This window comes from Psammomys obesus, unplaced genomic scaffold (assembly GCF_907164565.1).
Source record: "Psammomys obesus unplaced genomic scaffold, mPsaObe1.curated_primary_1811, whole genome shotgun sequence".
Classification (NCBI taxonomy): Eukaryota; Metazoa; Chordata; class Mammalia; order Rodentia; family Muridae; genus Psammomys; species Psammomys obesus.
Window position 1 is genome coordinate 41,573,051 of NW_026585895.1, and position 22,536 is coordinate 41,595,586.

General features: G+C 36.9%; 1 protein-coding gene across 1 annotated transcript in view; it reads left to right on the plus strand.

The window, feature by feature from the left end:
• The window catches only part of Lrp1b (LDL receptor related protein 1B), a 2,073,786-nt gene that overhangs the window by 1,690,130 nt on the left and 361,120 nt on the right, over positions 1–22,536 (plus strand). Inside the window, exons 43-44 of the mRNA XM_055599725.1 lie at positions 20,403–20,595; positions 21,062–21,187. Of these exons, the coding sequence (XP_055455700.1) occupies positions 20,403–20,595; positions 21,062–21,187 (319 nt within the window). The remainder of the gene's footprint in view (positions 1–20,402; positions 20,596–21,061; positions 21,188–22,536) is intronic.

Genomic DNA, 22,536 nt, shown 5'->3' on the forward strand with positions numbered 1-22,536 from the left:
AAGAGAGTTCATAAACTCTATGGAAGCAGGTGGCAGTTACCTTCACATAAAAAGAAATGAAGAACAGTTTGTTTCATCTGTTTATGCATGGGAACTATCCTACCATTCCTTTTCCATCCCCGAGGAGAAAGGAAGTAGAAACAAAACTGTTGGGTTTTTTTTTTTTTTTTGAGGTATATATAAAGCAAACTCCTAAACTCTTTCCCTAGTCTTTCAAAAGAAATGTTTACTTTCTCAAGGACGATACATTTTAGACATGTCTAAGCTTATAAGACACGGAGAGATAGCCATATATGGCGAGTAATTCGGTGTGGCATTTGAGATAGTGGGCAAGATTTCATAATACCTTGACGCTTAGCTTGGGGATTTTCTGCGACTACCATTTGAACTCATGGAAGTATAAGTTTTTATTACCTTTTGGAACATACCAAGTACCTAGTGATTAACTTTTCTTTTCTATGAATATCTTCTAGAAATAATATTTCTGAGAAGAAGAAAAGAATTTCATCTGTTCTTTTCATCTAGTATTACTAGGTCTGATAATGCTAGAGCTTTTTGCAAACACAAGACATTTTTTTTCATTTTTTTTAATTTTATTTTTCTTTTTAGTTACATTTTGCTAACTCTGTGTCCCAGCTGTATCCCGCTCCCTCATTCCCTCCCCAACCCCGCACTCCCTCCCTGGTCTCCTCCCTGCCCCTTTCCAAGTCCACTGATAGGGGAGGACCTCCTCCCCTTTCATTTGACCCTGTTTTATCAGGTATCTTCAGGGCTGGCTGCAAAGTCCTCCTCTGTGGCCTAACAGACTGCTCCTCCCCTGGGGGGGGGGGTGTCAAACAGCCTGCCCTTGAGATCCTGTTAGAAATAGTCCGTGTTCCCCTTACTTTGGAAAACTACTTGGTTACTGAGCTACCACGGGCCACATTCGAGCAGAAGTTCTAGGTTATATCCATAGATGGTCCTTGGTTGAGTGTCAGTCTCAGAAAAGACCCTGTGCCCGGATATATTTGGTACTTGTAGAGCTCCTATCCTTTCCATATCATACTAACTTCCCTTCTTTCATATGATTCCCTGCACTCTGCCGAGGGTTTGGTTATGAGTCTTAGTGTCTGCTTTGAAACACTGCTAGGTAGAGTCTTTCAGATGCCTTTTGTGGTAGACTCCTGTAATACGTTCAATGCACATCCCATTTGTCTTTCTAAATGAGGATTAATCACCTTCGCCTGTGTCCACTTTCTTGATTATCTTCTTTAGGTGTGAAGATTTCATTATGTTTATCATATCTTGTAGGTCTATATAAGCGAGTATATACCAAGTTTGTCTTTCTCCTTCTGGGATACTTCACTCAGAATGATCTTTTCTAGATCCCACCACTTGCCTGCAAATTTCATGATTTCCTCCTTTTTGATTGCTGAGTAGTATTCCATTGTGTAAAAATACCACAATTTCTGTATCCATTCCTCCGTTGATGGACATCTGGGTTGTTTCCAAGTTCTGGCTATTACAAATAAAGCTGCTACGAACATGGTTGAACAAATGTCCTTGTTGTGTACTTGAGCAAATTTTGGGTATATACCTAGGAGTGGTATAGCTGGGTCTTGAGGTAGCACTACTCCTAGTTGTCTGAGAAAGCGCCAGATTGACTTCCAAAGTGGTTGCATGGTATTGGCATAGAAACAGAAAGGAGGATCAATGGAACCGCATAGAAGACCCAGAAATAAACCCACACACCTATGAATACTCAATATTTGACAAAGAAGCCAAATCCATTCAATGGAAAAAAGACAGCATCTTCAACAAATGGTGCTGGACCAACTGGATGTCTACATGCAGAAAAATGAAAATAGATGCATATTTATCACCCTGCACAAAACTAAAGTCCAAGTGGATCAAGGACCTCAACATAAAACCAGATACTCTAAATCAGTTGGAAAAAAAAGTGGGGAACAGCCTAGAACTCATTGGCACAGGAGACAACTTCCTGAACAGAACACCAACAGCACAGGCTCTAAGAGCAACAATCAATAAATGGGACCTCATGAAACTGAAAAGCTTCTGTAAAGCAAAAGACACTGTCATCAAAACAAATAGACAGCCTATAGATTGGGAAAGAATCTTCACCAACCCTTTATCTGACAGAGGGCTAATATCCAGTATATATAAAGAACTAAAGAAGCAGAAAAGCAACAAACCAAGTAATCCAATTAAAAAATGGGGAACAGAGCTAAACAGAGAATTCTCGAAAAAGGAACATCGAATGGCAGAGAAACACTTAAAGAAATGCTCAACCTCATTAGCCATTAGGGAAATGCAAATCAAAACGACCCTGAGATTTCACCTTACACCCATCAGAATGGCCAAGATGAAAAACTCAAGTGATAACACATGCTGGAGAGGTTGTGGAGAAAAGGAAACCCTCCTCCATTGCTGGTGAGAATGTAAACTGGTTCAACACAAGACATTTTTAAAAATTCTTTGACACAGTGTTCTACAATTACTATACCTACTTCAAACAGGATTAGATTTTTCCTTCTTCTTAGCTTCCCTTCTTTTACCAAGTACATTAGTAACCAAAGGAATCTCTGTTCTTTTGATTCTAATTTTTAAATGTATATTAATTACAATTTATTCACTTTGTATCCATATGCAGCCCCTCTCTCATTCCCTCCCAATCCCACCCTCCCTTCCTCATCTCCTCCCATGCCCCTCTCTGTTCTTAAGGAAGTGTATATTTCAACAAGAGAGCAAAAAAGTAATGAAAAGATTAAATGAATGTGCTTTGATAGTGATAAGCACTTCAACGAGAAAGACGGGTAAAATTTAGACAGTGGTGAAGAATCTTCATTAAGATGGCTAGAATAGATGAGGAAAGAAAATGTGCACCAGGAAGCCAGGGCACCAAATGGGCGCTTGGTGAAAGAACACTCTAAGCAGAGAGAATTGAAATGACGGAGGCTTTGACGAGGAGAGGACTGAAACAAGGATGGAGCCAAGATGGCTTGGAGAGAAAGTAAAATGGGAATGCACAGAAAGTATGTGATACTTGGTGGTCAGTGATAGAAGAAAAAGGAAGATAGGAGTCTTATTGTTGTGAAAAGAAGAAAATTTCAATTCTGTAATAATGATATTCCACCTTTCATGATGATGATGATGATGATTATGATGATGATGATTTACAATTTAGTTGCTTTGTATTCTGGTTGTAGCCCCTCCCTCACCTCCTGCTGGTCCCACCCTTCCTCTTTCTTCCTACTCTACCACTCTCCCTTAATCCACTGATAGGGGAAGTCCTCCTTCCCTACTCTCTGACCCTAGCCTATCAGCTCCCATCAGGTCTGCCTGGATCCTCTTCCTCTGTGGTCTGGCTAGTTCACCCCACCAGGGAAAATTGATCAAGGAGCAGACAACTGAGTTCATGTTAGAGACTCTCTTCTCCCCTTACTAGAGAACCCACGTGGAGGCTGAGCTGTCTCTGAGCTACATCTGAGCAGGGGGTCTAGGTCCTCTCTACATACCCTTCATGATTATTAAATGTATATTGTTAAGTGAGATTACAAAGGAAGGATAAACTTGAGAGAGTCATTTATTTTTTTTCTTTCTTTAGCCTTGAAAAAAAAATGACTAATTCCATCCAACTATCTTTTCCTGCTACCAATATAAACAAAGAGTGTTTGAATGTTAGAGTTCTAGCTTGGTGGTAGAGCTCTAGCCTAAATATATAAAGCTGTATTCAATTCCCTACAACCACAAGACAAAATTAAGTCATAGTTTGTACTAGCTACTTGTTTGTCACCTTAATACAAGCTAGAGTCTCTTGTGAAGTGAGAACCTTGCATAATAAAACATCCCCTATAGACTGACCTGTGAGCAAGTCTATATTGAATTTTCTTAATTAATGATTGATGTGCCAAGGGTCAGCTCCTTATAGATGTTGGTATTCCTGGGCTGGTGGTCCTGGGTGCTATAAGAAGGTAGCTTGAGCAAGCATGAGCAGCAGGCTAGTAAGTAGCATCCCTCCAGGGCCTCTTCTTTAATTTCTGCCTTCAAGTTCCTTTCTTCTTTGTATTCCTGCCCTGATTTTTCTTAATGATGGACTGTGATATGGAAATGGAAGCTGAAATAAAGTCTTTCCTTTTAAATTTGTTTATGGTTATGTTGTTTTATTACAGCAATGAAAACTCTAAATAATACAGACTTACTTCCAAAAGTTTATAGTTGGTAGGTTGCACAGTGCAAGCAGAAGGGTATCAGTATGGAAATATTATAAAAATGAGGCATAACTACTTCTAAAACTGGCTGAGGTAATAGCAATAGTGTAAACTGGTCAAAATATTTAGATGTATGATCAAATGTCCACAATGCATAATGCTGTAGATTAGTGTTCTATACTTATTTTTAAAGGTAACTTCTCAATAGAGCACTGTGATTTTTAGTGGTGAATCTATTTTTGGTATGGGCTGTATATACTATAGCATGAATTGAACTTGTATAGCAAGATTTTATTTGTAACATCTTTTTCTTTTTTTTAATTTTATTTTTTTTATTATCAGTTACATTTTAACTCTGTATCCCAGCCATGTCCCGATCCCTCATTCCCTCCCAGTCCCTCCCTCCCTCCCTCCCTCCCTCATCTCCACCGTGCCCCTTGCCAAGTCCACTAATAGGGGGGACCTCCTCCCCATTCATCTGATCCTGTTTTATCAGGTATCTTCAGGACTGGCTGCAAAGCCCTCCTCCATGGCCTAACAGGACTGCTCCTCACTTGGGGGGGTGGGGAGGCCAAAGAGCCAGTCATTGAGTTCCTGTTAGAAACAGTCCTTGTTCCCCTCACTATGGGAAACCAATTGGTTACTGAGCTACCACAGGCTACATCTGAGCAGAGGTTCTAGGTTACATTCATACATGGTCCTTGGCTGCATGTCAGTCTCAGAAAAGACCCTGTGCCCAGATATATTTGGTCCTTGTGGAGCTCCTATCCTTTCCTCATCAGACTAACTCCCCTTCTTTCTTATGATTCCCTGTACTCTGCCAAAGGTTTGGTCATGAGTCTTCAATTCAATAATAACTTCACTAGTATTAAATACAAAACAGGTCAGTTGAAAAATATAACATAGTTTAGTCAATACCTATGAATATATAGATTTGAAGAAGCAAGAAAGCAGATATTAGCCATATAATATAGGATAAACATACTAAAATCTACAGTCCTAAAGAAGCTAAGCAACAAGAGGGACCCTAGGGAAGATGCTTAATTCTCATTCAGAATGGCAAACAGGATAGACACCAAAAGTGATGGAAGAGAGGGAACAGGACCGGAGCCTACCATAAATGTCCTCTAAAAGGCTCCACCCAACAGGGGATCTAAGCAAATGCAGAGACTCACAGCCAAACTTTGGCCAGAGCACAGGGAGTCTTATGGAAGAAGGGTGGGGGTGATGGAAGGACCTGGAGCTCCACAAGGAGACCAAAAAATCCAAAAAGTCTGGGGCCAGGGGGCCCTGAAGAGACTGTTGCACCAACTAAGAACCATACATAGAGAGGATCTAGACCCCTTGATTAGATGTTTCCCATGGCTACAGGTATCTCAGTCTCCATGTGGGTTCCCTAGTAAGGAGAGCAGAGTCTGTCTCTGAGATGAACTCAGTTGCTTGCTCTTTGAAAACTTCCCCCTGACAGTAGGGCCTTCCCAGACCACAGGGGAAGAAGATCCCGGCAGTCCTGATGAGACTTGATAAGCTAGGGTCAGATGGCAGAGCAGGAGGACTCCTTTCATTGGACTAGGGGAGGAGGTTTGGAGAAAAGGAGGAGGGACCTGGAAGAGATGAGAAAGGGGGCTACAGTTTGAATATAACATGAATAAATTGTAAAAAATTAAAATTAAAATAAAAAAGAGTCAGGGTTCAATATGTTTCCTTGGTAGCAACCTAATGAGGTGAGTAAATGATATAATTAATATTCAAGTCTTAGAGTGAAGGTCTGACTTTAATAATGATCCCTTCCAGGTAGAGATAATTTCTAAGGTAATAATATTATAATGAAAAAAAGTGATCAATTGAACTAACCAAGAATTATGGATATATGATACGAGTGTAGGCTAACTCTTTCTTGGGGGAAGTTCAGGGAAAGACATAGGAATGATTTATTCAATAGGGAGTAGTTCAGCACAGACCTACATAGTAAAAAATAAATGTGCTTTTGACATCAGCAAAAATGGTCACTTTTGGAGTCTTAGTATTCTTAATAAAATAATTTAATTTACTAATGGACTCAAAGAAAAACCCAAGGACAATTTTTTAGCTTAAAAGAACATTCCCCAGGGCAGACAGCTGCTTACAGGAGAATGGAGGAAAGAAGGGAGAAAACAAAAACAATTTGACTTGACATAGAGGTCAGGCACCGGGCTGAGCAGCAGCCAGAGTGGGAAGTGGACTTTACAGAAAAAAAGAAGGGAGCCCAAAGTACAGCAAAAATAACTTAGGTGCAGGCCAGCATCCAAGAGAAAAGAATGGGAAAAAGGTCGAACTCTTTTCTGGGAAAGATTGTCTTCTGCTCTGAGCATTCCACAGTTGCCTGCAGTTTATTGTCCAAGGTTGAAGATCCATGAGATTTAGGCCTTCCATGTTCAGATCTTACTTAGGCAGCCATGTTGGTAAGACTTCGTAGGTGTAGCTTCTCCAACATTCCTAGGAGATATACTCTCACAGAAAACTTCTACTCAATTCTTACAATCATTCTGCCTCTTCTTTTGTGTGATGCATACAAATAACATTATACAGACCATTTTTTATTTATTTAGAAATACACACACACACATACACTCACTCACACACAAAGAAATACAGACCATAAGTTTGAGAGAAAGAAAGCAAGAAGAGGTACCTGGAAAAGGTTTGAGGAAGAAAAAGGGACAGCAATGATCTATTTATATTTTGATTTTAAAACCATTTTTTTTTTAAAGATATTAAGTCTAATCGACTCCGCTTCAGAGACTGGAGCATATCCAGCCCAGGAGAAATCTGTGGTGATTTGTAAGGGTAAGGCAGGAACTCTGGAAAGGAAAAGCATATTACCTCTTTAGCACAGCTAAGGTGAGCCCAACTTCCTAGGGTTGACTACATTATTGACTCAGCCCAAACAGAATGTTAGCTCTCTAACAAAAATAGTGCTTCTATTCTCTTGACTAGACTGAATTTTGTCTTAAAAAGTCTTTACTGATGCTTTAACATTTGTGCTATCATTGGACTTCCAGAATGAGTGTGTTGGCTCTCTCTTATCTGTTGATGGAATAGTTAACTTTTGTGAATCCATATGCATTCAAGCCTCATCACTTGGAAATAGGCATCTCTTCTTTTGAATGACATTTTTAGTCTGACTTGTACTATGAGAAATTGTTTCAGCTGCAGTCCTTACATTTTTTCCTTTGATTGCAGAAAGAAATGATTTCCTAAAGAGAATAGTGGAGGAATCATTTAGAGAAATCAATCCATACTGTGCAAAAATCAGAGTCATACTATATTTTGAAGCAAAGTAAAAGTTTGGAGTCATTATCCAAACACCTTATCTAAAGCTAGTGTTTCAAACATTCAAGTGACCAAGGACAAAAGTCAATGTCTTTAACATCCCAAATGATCATATGGTGCAAGTTTTTTTCTTGAGTCATTTTTAGAAGTGAGGAAACTCATCAGATATTTTTATACTACGGGTTGAGCAAAAAGACTGCCGTGCAAGAGATCAGAGTACTAAGATTAAGCTTATTCATTCTTGGGAGTATTTTTATTTTTAATTAATTAATTTCTTATTAATTACAATTTAATCATTTTGTATCCCTGCTGTAGCCCTCTCCCTCATCCCCTCCCAATCCCACTCTTCCTCCCTCTTATCCTTCCATGCTCCTCCCTCAGTCCACTGATAGGGGAGGTCCTCCTCCCCTTCCATCTGACCCTAGCCTATCAGGTCTCATCAGGACTGGCTGCATTATCTTCCTCTAGGTCTAGTAAGGCTGCTCCCCCCTCAGGGGGAGGTGTTCAAAGAGCTAGCCACTGAGTTCCTGGCAGAGATAGCCCCTGTTTCCCTTACTAGGGAACCCACATGGACACTGAGCTTCCATGGGCTACACCTGCAGGGGTGCTAGGTTATCTCCATCAATGGTCCTTAGTTGGAATATCAGTCTCAAAAAAGAAGATCAAGCTTTTTCACTCTTGGGATATTTTTTCTAATGTCTCCTCCTGCTTGGTTGAATCAACTCACTTGATTCCTTCTAACTTTCCTCCTGAGTTAGAACATTCATGCGTTTGCTTTCTTCTTGAAATTCTCATAGAATACCAAAGGCAACAAATAATGAAATGTTTGAAACTGAGGTAAGTAGTGTTTAAACATTGCTTATGACATGACTGACATAAATACACCTTAAACTGTCATAAACATACCTTATATAATACACATACAACATAGTATGTACATGCATTCATTTTTTTTCTATATATAGATTGTGCTAGGCTGAGAAATAAGGTAATAGAATACACTGTCCCTGCCCCTAAGGAATGATAAATCTGTTTGAGCAGGAAGAAAGGCTTGCAGAGATTACATTAGTGATTTTTAAATTTCATTCCTTCATAATTTGTTCATAGTTTCTCCTTCTGTACAAGGAAATCTGCTCACGTAGTTCAAGATAGTTTTCAATTCCGTATGGGATCACTAATAGATAGATTAACGAAAACATCCCTAGAACCCCAAATGTAACTTTTCTAATGACAACTAAGACCAAAGTGTCAAGTTGAAGGATGAATGAGGTAGTATGGTAATATTACCAAAGGTACTTTGAAAATTTGTCATTTCATATATCCACAATGGCAACTGCTACCCTCTAAATTTTTATGGATGCTGAATGCTTTATTTATTGCTCTTCTACCTCATGTCTTGAAATAGAGAAATATAGTATATTTAATGAGTGTTTTATCCAATATACAAGAATTGGCATCAACATCTGACTGATATTTAGCTACCAAAATTCAGTTAAAGGGAGAACAGTTTATTATGCTATATGGCTAAAGAAATGACAGAAATGCATACATACCGGGAATGCAGAAATATGTGAAGTACGCATGTATTACTTTGTGACATGACCTTGAACAATTGAAGTTGCAGGGGTTTGTTAACTTTCTGAAAACTGCCAAAATGGAATTCTTAATAATTCAAATTAATTGCCCACAATGAATTATTATAGAAAACATAATAATTGCCTACCTCAGTACTACTTTTACTTATATATATGTTGCTCAGAATTTATCAGTTTTTGTTACTTAGTTATGTTTTGTATTTTTTATACCTTCTATGTCATATTAAATAGAATGCATGGAATGATCAAAGTACTGTGGCTAGCTCATGGAGATAATCAAATAACATGAAGGAATTTGACATTTTGTGGCTATACACTATGGCTTCAACCAACAGTATGCCTCTAAATGTTTTTCTTTACAGTAGAATTTATTAAATAGCTTAAATTCATGGAAATGAAGAAATAATGGCTTGTACTGATGTCAAATTAGAATAGAGAATAATAGCACTTTGTGGAACCGTTAAATATTATACTTTAAAATATTTAATTAAATCAATTACAGAAAAGTAGCTGCAAAGTGTCGGTGTTTGAAATGTAGATAAATGCATATTAACATGTAGAAGGAGTGCAGCATTGAATTTTAAATTACCAACAAAATAGAAATCATTCTTCTCACATTTTTCTTTTTCCATTATTAGTAAACTCATTCATAGGCCACAAGGTGTATTCATTGAAAAAGTAATTTAAAATGTAAAGCTTAATTAATTATTTTCTCTCTAATCTGTCCTTGGGCAACACAGTTCCCAGTATGAGAATTCTACAGCCCAACAGCTCGGAGGCTGAAATGCCTGCTTGAAAAATCACAGGAGTGAGAAGTACTAGTGTGGGTAATTATTTCCGTAGCAAAAGCTGGGTCTCCAGAGAGCCTTAGAAAAACCACACCAGCTTGGCTATATAGTTGGTGTTGTACTTTCAGATTTCCTTCTGTTGTTTTCTTTGTAATGGTAACTTTCTCCTACATGTTGACCATCAAATTCAAACTAGTCCACCCAGAATTGTTAGCAGCATTTGGCTCTAGTCTCCACTCATGTCCCTGATCTTTGTGGTGTCTGGAAAGAATTTAAGTGATAGAGACAGAGAATAAAGTAAAAAACAGTTTATGGTAGAGTGGATGAAAGAACAGTCTCGGGGTCAGAGAGGACAGTGGCAAAGGAAATACACGTTTCTGACTAAACACAGGATGTTTTTATTAAGTCCCCAAACAGGGCATGGCTCTCCTTTTGTGTCTCCCTTCACAGATGATTAGCAGACCATTTTGGTTAATGTTTGGTAGAGTTTTTTTGTCCTCATATGTGATCTTTGACAAAGAATTCTGAAAAGTTTAGGAGTCTTTTACTCATCTCATATAAACTCTCATTCTCTTTGCTCTGGAAAACATGTAATACATTTCCTTCATAAACAATCCTAAATTCACACATGAATAAAGTTTTTTATCCTTCAGTTTCTTTCTCTTGGTTGTTTCTTTCAGTGGAGGAGAGGGGAATAGGACCTTGAGGGAACGGTTCTGAGCACATCCGTGTAATATAAGTTTTTGGTTTTAGAAGGTATTGGTTATCAGGGAGGGCCCATTCTCAATGCCCTTCAATCCTGCTAATAGGACTAGCTACCTAACAAAACTACATGAAAAACAAAGTCCAATTATTTATATTCAGCTATTTAAACAAATCTAACAAAGAGATAATTTCAATTTCACAAACTTTGATACTTCCTTTACTGTTCTTGTTTTAAAATGGATTTAAGGTCTTAAATATTTTAATTTACAAACAAGAGCTGGGAGAGAATGGGAGTCCTCAGGAACTACGGAAGCTTTCCATGTCAGGTTTTCCATTGTTCAAATAAAGTGCCAGACAAAGCAATGGCCACCATAGAAATCACAAGCCAATAACGGCCAGTTTCTTTTTCTTCTAAATGTGAAAAATAAATTTTACAAGCAATGACATAAGGTTAGAGAGGAGTTTCATTTTGTGATTATAAGTGGAAACTGGAGAAAAAGAAGAGGGTTCTTATCTAGAGGAGCTAGTCCCAGAGAGCAGGCTACCAGAGCTCCTAGTCTAGGGTTTTCACTAGGATTTATGGCAGAAACTTGAGGTGAGGTTTGAGTAGATGAGCCAGTTGGCCTCAGGCACTTCCTCCTCACATAAAGCTTCCAGAAAGTTGGGCTCCTGGGACTCATTTAGCCTATACAAAAGAGAAGAGGGATGATAAATCAGAGTGAAGAGCCAAGGGCCCTCATGATATTTTGGGTCTGAACAAAACTGAATATATTTTGGCTTTGGAAAAGAGCCATGATTTCTGTCCCTAAACTGTCTGACTACTTTCTGTCTCCTATTCTCAATTATTAAATGAAAATTGTGCATTAGCCTCTAGTCCTATAATTACCCTTGCAGGGACAAAGATATTATTTTTATTTTAATTATTTTTATTTTTATCAATTACAGTTTATTCACTTTGTATCCCCCCTGTAGCTCCCTTCATCCTTCCCTCCCAATCCCGCCCTCCTTCACCCTTCTCCATCCATGTCCCTCCCCAAGTCCACTGATAGATGAGGTCCTCCTCTCCTTCCATCTGATCCTAGTCTATCAGGTCTCATTAGGAGTGGCTGCTCCCCTCTCAGGGGGAGGTGATCAAAGAGCAGGCCAATTAGTTCATGTCAGAGACAGTCCCTGTCCCCATTACTATGGAGCCCACTTGGACACTGAACTGTCATAGGCTACCTCTGTGCAGGGGTTTCAGGCTATCTCCATGAGTGATCCTTGGCTGGAGTATCAGTTTCAGAAAGGACCCCTGTGCCCAGACTTTTAGGATTGGACAAAGATATTCTAAAGATATATATGCTCCTTTAAATATCAAATCATTGACACAGGAAATCCCAAAACTTGGAAATTCACCGGAAATCTTAATCTGAAAAAGGGGTTAGTCAGTGAGAGCCAGGACCATGTCATTAAGAAACACGCTGACAACTTGTCAGATAATATTTTTTTTCTAGACTTGATTACAGCCTAGAGTCACCTGAGGGAAAATAGTCTTTATCAGGTTGGTCTGTAAGCATGTCTGAAGAATTGTGATTGTTGTTTTCTGGTAGCTGGATTTTCTGTCAGGGTCATCCTAGTCTGTGCACAGAAGCTAACTAAGTGAGAACCTATGAGCAAGCCAGTAAGTAACATTCCTCCATGGTTTCTGCCTCTGAGTTTCTGCTTGAGTTCTTGCCCTGGCTTCTTTTAGTGACCTGGAAAAGTAAGCCAAATAAATCCTTTGCCTACCTAAGTTGTTTTTAATACAGGATTTGCCAGAGCATCAAAATGAAACTAGAACAACATTACAGGAAAGACTATATATAGCCTAGACAATGATCATGGGTGAAATCACACCCTAGGATTTATTAGCTATGCATTCAGCTTTCTTCTATTTAACCTATGTTTATGTTATGTCCTTCATAAGGAACTTTGGGGTAGCATGATCTCTCTGTTCCTGATGTGGCCACACTGGATAACTATTTCTGTTTTGATGATTACTTATTTGATTGGCTCATTAAACACTGTGAAAAAAAAATGGCTTCTTGGAGTTGTTAGAGTTCAGGCTCTGTACATAACTTCAATAATAATCATAATCCTAATAAATACTTCTTTCTTTAAAATACTAAAAGCTATCACTCATTGTTGCTTACAGTTTCCTTAGTTATTGGTTTTTTAAATTATGTGTGATTTCATATGGCAGTATATTCTTTTAAAATACATATATTCTGCCACAATTAAAACATAAAAAGCAATAATTTTCCATTAGCAAAATGTATGTTAAAATAGCACTATTCTCATTTATTTGAAATTATAACTATTAAGTGGATATGTTCCCTAAATGTAATATAATTTTGACCAATTTAATAAGAAAATAAGAGAAAGAATTTTCAATCCTTATTTTTAAGTATCTTTACATTATCAGATTTTTTTTTATACTGTAAAGAGCAGTGGATGTTGTAGTAACCTATGTGATAGCCCATTTTGCAGAATTCCTCATCAAATTAGGATCAGCCACTCCGTATGCAATTTTCCACAATTAAATTCCTGCTATGTAAATGAGTATGGTCTTCATTGGTTTGTTTTCAGTTATGGATAATTAGGGTAAGCCAATAAGCAAGTCATTTATTTTCTTGCACTTCCTGCCATGTAAATGAGGCAGCTGAGTTGCATCAGGATGCCACTGGTTTTGATTGATTCTCTCATTTCCTGTTCTGCTCTCCTACCATGTTATACTCTGTTTAGTGGAATGCCTTCTGTGATAGGTTTGCATTGAGGATCTACTCTCTTCCTTGTCTCTTAGTAATGGCCTTCTCTTCACATAGTTCTGTAACCAGAGTAAATAATGTACAAACCTAAGCCTTAACTGTTTCGCCAAACCAGGTTTGGCTATACTCACCCTCAATCAGCCACTTACACAACTGTGTAATAATTGTTCAGACTAGCAGGAAAAAAAGGCATCTAGAAGAAAGCAAAATATTTGTGACCTAAGGCTTAATGAACATAATTAAGTAGCCATGCCAAGGTATGCACTGACTTAGCTCCAGTCTCTTTCCTCTCTGTAAATTTCTTCTGGCTACTTTTTCCAATATAGAGCCTGGGGCTAAAACACAAACAAAAACTATAGTATTTCTGTTCAGTTTTTTCATTGAAAATAAAACACTAAACCCTATTATAATATCAACTTCTTGTATTTCAGATAAATTATGTTAGTGATATTTTAAGGACATAACTTTAAAAACTGAATAGCCAATTCTTTCAGGATAACAGTACTTCTGAAACATTTACTTTAAATGCTTCTACGTTAACCTAAATCTTCAACATCAGTCACACACAAGTCACTGAAAATCCTGCTTCTATCTGCAGTAGTTATAAGACAAAGTGAACTTCTCTGTCTACTTGGAGGCTTGATTTTAAAAATAATTAAACTATATTTTTTATAAGAAGTTCTTGTTGTTAGATAAATTGGGAAATGAAGATCAAGAGTGGTTCCAGAGAGAGGTGCTATTAAGTACCTATCAGGGTTCTAAAGTATGGCCATGTTCTGTCAGAAATATAAGCAAATATGCTTATGTCTTTCACAGCATCAGAATTGACAGATTAACAAATTTACTAATATGTTTATATAAGCCAAACTCTAATTTCTTTAAATTCAGTCCCGTTTCAAAATCACTTTTATTCAATCTCCTTCAATAATATGGAATGCTATATTGCAGCTCTACTGTCTGAGGAGTTGTTAGCGTATTTTCTCTACAGTATTTATCTCTGCTCCTTTCTTTCTATCACTTGGTTTTAGAATTTTATTAACAAAGAGGCCTCAGAATTATTGCACACAAGAAAAATTATTGCACACAAGAAATTATTTCTCACAAGAAAAATGACAAAACCAGATTCTAGTTTTCCAATTCAAGTCACATACCTTTCTCTTCTTCCAAAGCTGTGTAATAAAAATAGATTATGCAAAATTTTCTTATTTAAAATTCACTTGCCCTAAATGCATATACAAATGGTCAAAGCATTTTCAGTCCTCATCTAAATGTTTGGTTTTGAGTAATTCTTCTATACTTAATTTAAAAAAGCACTCCCCTTAATAATAATACACAACTAATTTTTTTTTTTAATACTGTGATGATGAAACAAATTTCTTTTAAAATCTCTTTAGCAAAAAGCATTCCCGGGGCTGAAGAGGTAGCTCAGTGAGTGATAGCCCTTGCTACTCCAACAAAGGACCTGGGGTCTATTTTTAACATGGCTGCTTACAACTATTTTTATTTCCAGTTCTAAGTTAAAGAATGCTCTCTTCTGACCTCCATGGCCAGAGCACACACAATACATATAACATGCATGAAAGCAAAACACTCACACACATAAAATTTTTTTAAAGTAAAAGACAAATGTAAAAATCAAAATTCCATTTTCATGTGAATACTGAGGCCAGGCTGCCATGAGTTATTCTCATCCTCCATCAGTGAAGCTCCTTTTAGTATATACGATAGAGAATACAGAGACCCAGGACAAGTCAAGGTGCTTACCCATGAACAGAAAATTTATGTCATTTCTGCTAAGGCTCAGGCTTCATCACAGGAAAGGCAGGAGAAACAATGTAAGAGTTAGAAGATATGAAGAAGACAGAAATGCTAGGGGTCATGACACAACAGTTGCTAACATGGCCTGACAGCAGTTGAAATTACCTACAGGGCTGGCTCTTTTAACAGTCAGTCATGGATTAGAGAGAGGCTAATGGAGCCACACTGCTCCCTGACAAACTCTTGCCTACTAATGGGTTCTGAAGGCATTATCTTCAATTGTGTACCAATAATGAGCCTTCTAGGCTTCAGTGGACAGTTTCACCCCTTTGGTCACAGAAGAAGACTTGGCTGAAATAAGTAGATCATGAAACAAGAAAAGGCATCTATGTTGAAAGGAAACCTATATGGAGAAGAAAACAGGGGTACAGGAGTTAGGGGGTTAAAAAGTATATGTGTGAAGTAAGAATAAACAGGATAAACACATTGTACCTACATTGTACATATGAATGAAATGCCAAAGAATACATGTCATAAATATAAACAGACTAAATGAATATTGGCAATAAAGCAACCTATTCCATTTTTCCAAGTAATACCTTGTTCTATAGATTTAAATCAGTAATATGACACTATTTGACAGGGAAGTAGCTGCAACACATGAAGACAGTAACCAGCTTCCCCAGTCTGACTCTCAAATTGTGAACTCTCAGCTTTGCCTTTAGATTAGTTTTGTCTTCACTGAAGCCTAAAAATCAAAATATATTATCATGGTTGAATGGAAAAGCTCATGTATAGCTTCAATTATTTAAGAAATGGGTAAATAAAATAGAAAATATCAAGAATTTGTTTCTTGTAAATGTTCATTATCAAAGACATCTAAGATCAAGGCATTTATTTTATTGATGAGATCTTTGGAGACTTGATTAGTCTATCTACTTTAGGATATCTACTTTGAAGCTTCCTCTTTGAGAGAGAAAAAAATCTAAGACAGAGACTGAAAGAAACATTCATGTTTAGATAAGAGAGGCTTATCTAAATCTAGATAGAATTAACAATTAGAAGCTAGAATACCCATATGAAAGAGAAGATGATATTTGTTGTTCTGAATGTGAAGACCTCACTCAGTATAATTTTTACAAGTTCTGTACATTTATTTGCAAATTTAATTTTCAAAAAGTGGAATAAAATTGTCATGTAAGTATTTTTCCTTATCTAGTTATCAACTAGTAGACCAGGGCTTTGCTGGGCAAACATTAGTTTATTATCCCAATGTGTGTTTATGTAATGGGGGCATCAAAGTCAGGGCATGTATCATTTTGTCATTTTCTCAACATGCTATTGAGAGACCAAAGACTTAAAAATCAGTTGGTGTTGTTTTAAAGTTTAAAGCACAAGTCTGAACCAAGCCAAAAGGAGATGTGTCCAGCCACCTTCGGAAAAGAACTAGCCTTACTGCATTCTTTCCTGCCCACTAGAAATACAGTTGCTAGAAAACCAGCCCATCCCCCTAGGAAGGGACACCAGATCATTAATGGTTTGGGGAACCTCCCTTAGCCAATCAATTAAAAATGCAACATCCCTGTTGTGTTTTGACCAATAAAAGCTTGCCAGGCAGGAATCCCCTGCTTTGGGGGCGCTGGGAGGGACCAGAATCTTTAAATCACCCAACTAACCTGAGCAGGAGGCTCTCACCGCTTTGGCGGTGGGGGTGTGAGCCCAAGCTGCAGCTTGTAATAAAAGATCCTCATGTGTTTTGCAAGGGACCCAACTCCTGGTGGTGGTATTTTGGGGACTTCAGCACTATTTTCTTAAAAACAAACAAGCAAACAAAGCAAATGTAACTGTGTTTTGTTTACTTTGATTAGCAACTGTAGTGTTTACATGGTATGATGTAACCAATTCCCAGGGAAAGATAAATCTTCTCTGCACCATAATCAGGTTCATGTCTGAAATCCCTTACAAATGATTGGTAGCATGCATTTTTATCTATTTTATTTAGGTTTCTAATGCTTCTATCTCCCTTCCAACCCTTATCAGTCCTAATCCCTTCCAACACTAGGTAGGAGAGAAAGAAAGTGCGTGGGGAGTAGTGGCATAGTTGTCTTTTGACTACTTCCTTCTGGTTAGGGTCTTTTAGTTCCTGGGGGCAAGCCCAATTTTCATTTCAGGATATCTCCAACTTCTTGTCAAACCTCCTCAACAACACCCAGGAACACTAACCAACTTCTTTCTTTGACCACCTCCTTCCCTCTTTGGGCTCTGGCATTTATTGCCTCTCAGAGTCCCCAGAATTAAAGTATGCACCTGGCAAAGATCACCCTTCTCTATGAGCTTTCATGAGGCAAAGAGTCCTCTGTTATGGACAATATAAAGCATTTCCATATCGCACAAACAAAACAAACAAACAAAAACATGTTTTATAAGAAAACTAAGTTTTTAAAGAAACCAAAACTCCTACTACTAAAGAAGAAAACATATACAAATTTCTTTACTGCAACTTTTGTGTGATATGGTAGCCTCTGAACATAAAAACTCAAGTTTTATATTGAGTTTAAAGAAATGGACTAATGTTGAGATGTAAGGAAGGCCTAACACTGGTCCGGAGTGTTCTCCAGGTAGTCTGTTCAAATTCTGCTGTGTCATTGTGTAATATCACTTTCCTTCTACCACAGACTACAGGAGTGTCTCTGATTTCCAACAGAGGCTGGCATAAGAAAATTTCTCTTGGTTTCAGGAGATCATGTGACCTTTTTGCTTCTGACTTTCTTTTCTTTCCTTGTGTGTGTATTTGCCTGTTTTATGTAACAGGTGGTAGTGTCATTCTAGGGGATGGTGGTGTTATTCTAGGGGATGGCTGAGATCAATCCTTAAGACTTAATTGGTGCCAAGGTGAAACAAGACCAAGAAACAAGAAAGTGAAAGTAACATCTTTATTCAGTTTTCGAATGGGGCAGGGCCTAAAGCTGGGAATCCTGTAGTGGATTCTGGCTTAGGTATTGTACAGGAACCCTGGGTTTTCCTCTTCCCTTATTGATCCAATTTGACACTCACCAACATAATTTCCTGTCACATCTTCACACAGTGTCTCAGGAAACACACTGTTTTAATTTTCCTTGTGAACCTAGGCCCCTATAATTCTCTTTGAAGGTGTCTGTCTGCCTTTGTGAATCTCCATTATTATATTTGTTGAGGCAAAGTATCTAACTAAATCAGATGGTCATGATTCTAGCTAGTCTACATAGTATTCTTTCTCTGCTATTTTGTTGTTGTTTGGGTTTTTTTGTTTGTTTGTTTGTTTTTGTCAATTTGACAATAAGCTAGGATCATCTGGGAAGAATCTCAATGGAAAAAATGGTTCCATCAGATTTTCCTGGAGGCAAGTCTGTGGGAGTTGGAGGGCCCATCACACTGTCAGTGGTGTCACTCCTTGACAAATAATAAATAAATAAATAAATAAATAAATAAATAAATAAATAAATAAATAAATAAATAGATAGATAGATAAATAAGAAATAAAGCTGAGAAAACTGTGGAGATTAAGCCGGGAAACTGTGTTCCCCCTTCAGTTCCCACCTTTACATTATTGATGCCAGCTTCTAAAATTTTGTAATAAGTATTATTTCTATTATTTTAACGATGAAGAAATTAGAACAAAGAGGAGAATTACCAGACCTAAGATATTTGTAATGTTCTACTACTTAAGAACTCAAATTGCCTGACTCTAGATGCTCTAGCAAGTGTTAGTGTCCTCACTCTCTATTGAAATCTTGGTCCACAGTGTGTTGCTGATGATGTAGTACCTTCATGATTTTGATCGGTGAGGAGTCAGAGGGGTCCTCAAATCAAATTGTGGACTGTGGAGTTCTAGTCTCTCTACTCTCTGACATATATTATCTGTTGCTTCCACATCTTCTGTTAACTGTGATGTTATCTGCTTTTCAGCGTGAATCATCACTTGATTGAACCCAACAATTTATCCAGTTTACAAAAATGTGAGATAGTAAACTTCTTTCTTTTGTGAAGTTAGTTTACTTGGGCATTTCATTATAGTAACAACATATAAAATATTACACTATGCAAATAATCTTAAATTGTCCTTTCTAGTTAATACAGCACAAAATCATTTTTATGACTCTTAACATTGTATTTTAATTACATCTACTGTAAAAAAATATGTATGAAAGAATCCTTTTTCAGAATAGCTTTAACATCTTACAATATAGTGCCTAAAATAACAATGGAGTTTTGTTTAAAATTCTGTGAACCTATCTTGAAATATTAAGATTGGCATTCCAGTATAGCATGAACATAGGAGGTTTTGATTTAATATACTCCTCTGACTAACTCTTCACTCTTCTTTAAAATATTGAAAAGCTAGGAGAGTTGTATTTAGGCAGTGGTCTAGGGAGTAGCATTGTTGAAATATTCATTAAAGTTATATGAGATTGAGAGGGTGCTGTCTATAGTTCTTCAGGAAGGCATTCATGTTGCTGACATTATTTTAAAAAGAAAATAATTTGTCTCTGTGCACATACAACTTCCCCTTCTAATCAGATATACATGTTAAAAAACAATAACTAAACCCAGAAGGCCATAGTAGTGATGACTCATTTATAAACAAATCTGAAGAAAATGACACTTTAACTGGATTGCATTTTGCAGATTCTGAATAAGATTTATCATTCATTTACCATTTGCTAACTTTTGTTAACATTTTGTGGTTTTCAGTATCTCATATGCATTTTTTATATTTATCTATATTTTATACTTGCTAATATCATTGCAAAACTGATTTTAAATATTAACTTCCATTTAGTTGACATAAATGTAAAAAAATAATTCTTGAATTATTATCAATTCAAGTATTATTTTAAACTTATATCAATACTTTATCTTATATACTGTATGTATAAAGTTTTGTAATTTTCAAGTAAATATACTCACTTCTTTTTCTTTCAGATGAAACGCTCTATTATTCTCATTTTCTTGCTTTATTATACATTTTGGACCACAGTTCAGTCATGAATTTTCTCATTCATCCTTTGCCCCTGTTTTATTTTTAATCATAGTCTGATGAAGACTTAGTTAAAAAAGTATGTAACATACTATTATGAGATGATCAATGAAATTTTGATATGATGGTTCCCACTGATGATAACTAACTTATTTTCATCTCTCACTTTCTGAAGCAAAAAGGGATATCTTAATATTTACATGTTGTGTAAACTATATTTTTATTTATTTCAGGTGATTGTTAAATCTGGACCAGGAACTTTCCTTAGTCTGGCAGTTTATGACAACTATATCTTCTGGTCAGACTGGGGACGAAGAGCTATTTTGCGTTCCAATAAGTACACAGGAGGAGAAACAAAAATTCTTCGTTCTGATATTCCACATCAGCCAATGGGAATCATAGCTGTTGCTAATGATACCAATAGCTGTAAGTTGTATTAGGAAATAATATTTCCTAATTAATATAAACTGTCACTTTTTTCATGTTTATGGTATTATCAATTTTGTGATCTTATGAGCTGGGAGATAATATTTAGAATTTTACTGTTCAATGTATCAAAACTGTCTGAAATGTTTAAGTAACTAATATAGAACTCAGTTCATACCAATTTCAGTTTTAATTATTTGTAAAATTCTACTCCATTTCCCTTTATTCCTCATATCTTTGAAAATAAGGGCTAACTTCTTTTTCTATGATAACGATTTTCTTAGTAGGAAATTGTAATATTTACAGAATTGTGGTTTTCAGTAGTAAATTTCTTAGAATGCCATGACATCCTCAAAAGTCTTGAGTGTTTTGGAGTTTGAGTCAGTTTAACAATTTTCTTGTTACCTGTAATTAATGGGTACTGCGTACTCATTACAAATGTGACTCATAGTTTCCTTCACTGCAGGTGACCTCTCTCCGTGTGCATTGCTGAATGGAGGCTGCCATGACCTCTGCCTTTTAACTCCAGATGGAAGAGTGAATTGCTCCTGTAGAGGGGATCGAATATTGCTAGCTAACAACAGATGTGTGAGTAAGTAAGGATAATCTATGTAATATGCTTAAAATAAATTGAAATTATGTTACCGCATTTATAAAGTTGTCTTGTCCTCCAATAGTTTCTGTTCTTTTACATCTATTTATTAAATCTAGCTCACTGTAGTACTTTATTATAGCTTCACGTAGGTGCTAGTTTTCAAAACTCTATTTTATCTGGAATTTCTTAATGCATCTACCCCTCTTCTATTAACTACCCCCAACCCAAGGTAGGAGAGAAAGCAGGTTAGTGGGGAGAGGGGAAGTAGACCTCTTTTAGATTTAGTTCCTGCTGATTAGGGTCATCAGGTTCTTTGATGACAAAACCAATCACATCATCAGGATAACCAGCAGTCCAGGGAACCAGCCATCTTCTTCTTTCTCCATCCCTGTCCTCGAAGCCTTCTCTCTATCTGTTTCCTCCAAGCTGTCACACATTCTCTCTCTGGGCTCTCATATTTATACCCCTCAGAGTCCTCCAAATTCAACTAACTCTAGCTGGCAAAGACCATGCCCTGCACTAGGTAATTATCAGCTGTGGGCAAATGAAAATTCCAAACTTGGGATTAAAACAAAAGCAGATTTACATAACATAACTGAGTTTTTAACAAAACCAAAACTTCCATTACAACTTCATGTAATAAGTAGTAGTATTCAAGATAATATTATTCATGGGTTCCTGTAATTAAGGGCCTGCCTGTGTTAGGACCAGCTTCAGAAGTTCCTACATACAAGATCATCTGTCAAATTGTAGCTGTGACTCTGAGACTCTGGCAATTATAAAATTAATTACAGTGGAAATAAACTAGAATCCATGTAGCTCAGTAGCCATACAGTAACCTCCTTCATAGTCTATGGCAGTATGTAAATGAGAGAGCATGTCTCATGAAGCTTATTTGTAATCATTTCCAAACTGTTAATTAAGAATGTAACATTCCAGCCTTGCACAATGTTTATTCTTCCCAAAGGCATTGCAGTCTTTAATTAGTACCATTACAATACCCCCTTATTAACAGCTAAATTTCCAAAATAAATAATGGTTCAAGTGTTTCAATATTGCCATGAAAAATTAGCAAGTAACATAAAAAGGTTAATTTCTCTTTAACACTGAAACTCTTTGTATGTGAGAAAGGTGGAAAATGAAACATCTTGTTGGAAATTGGTGAACTCCTTTTCAAAATGTGCCAGTTTGGGCACATTTTTTTTCTCTCATTTGTATTCTTTTTCTCTTATCTTTCATGTTAGGAAATTAACAAAATGGATATTTACATAATTAAAATAAGTATATTTCATCTTTATCGTCAGACATCCTTGTGCCTTATTTACCGGGAGGATAAATTCTCCCAT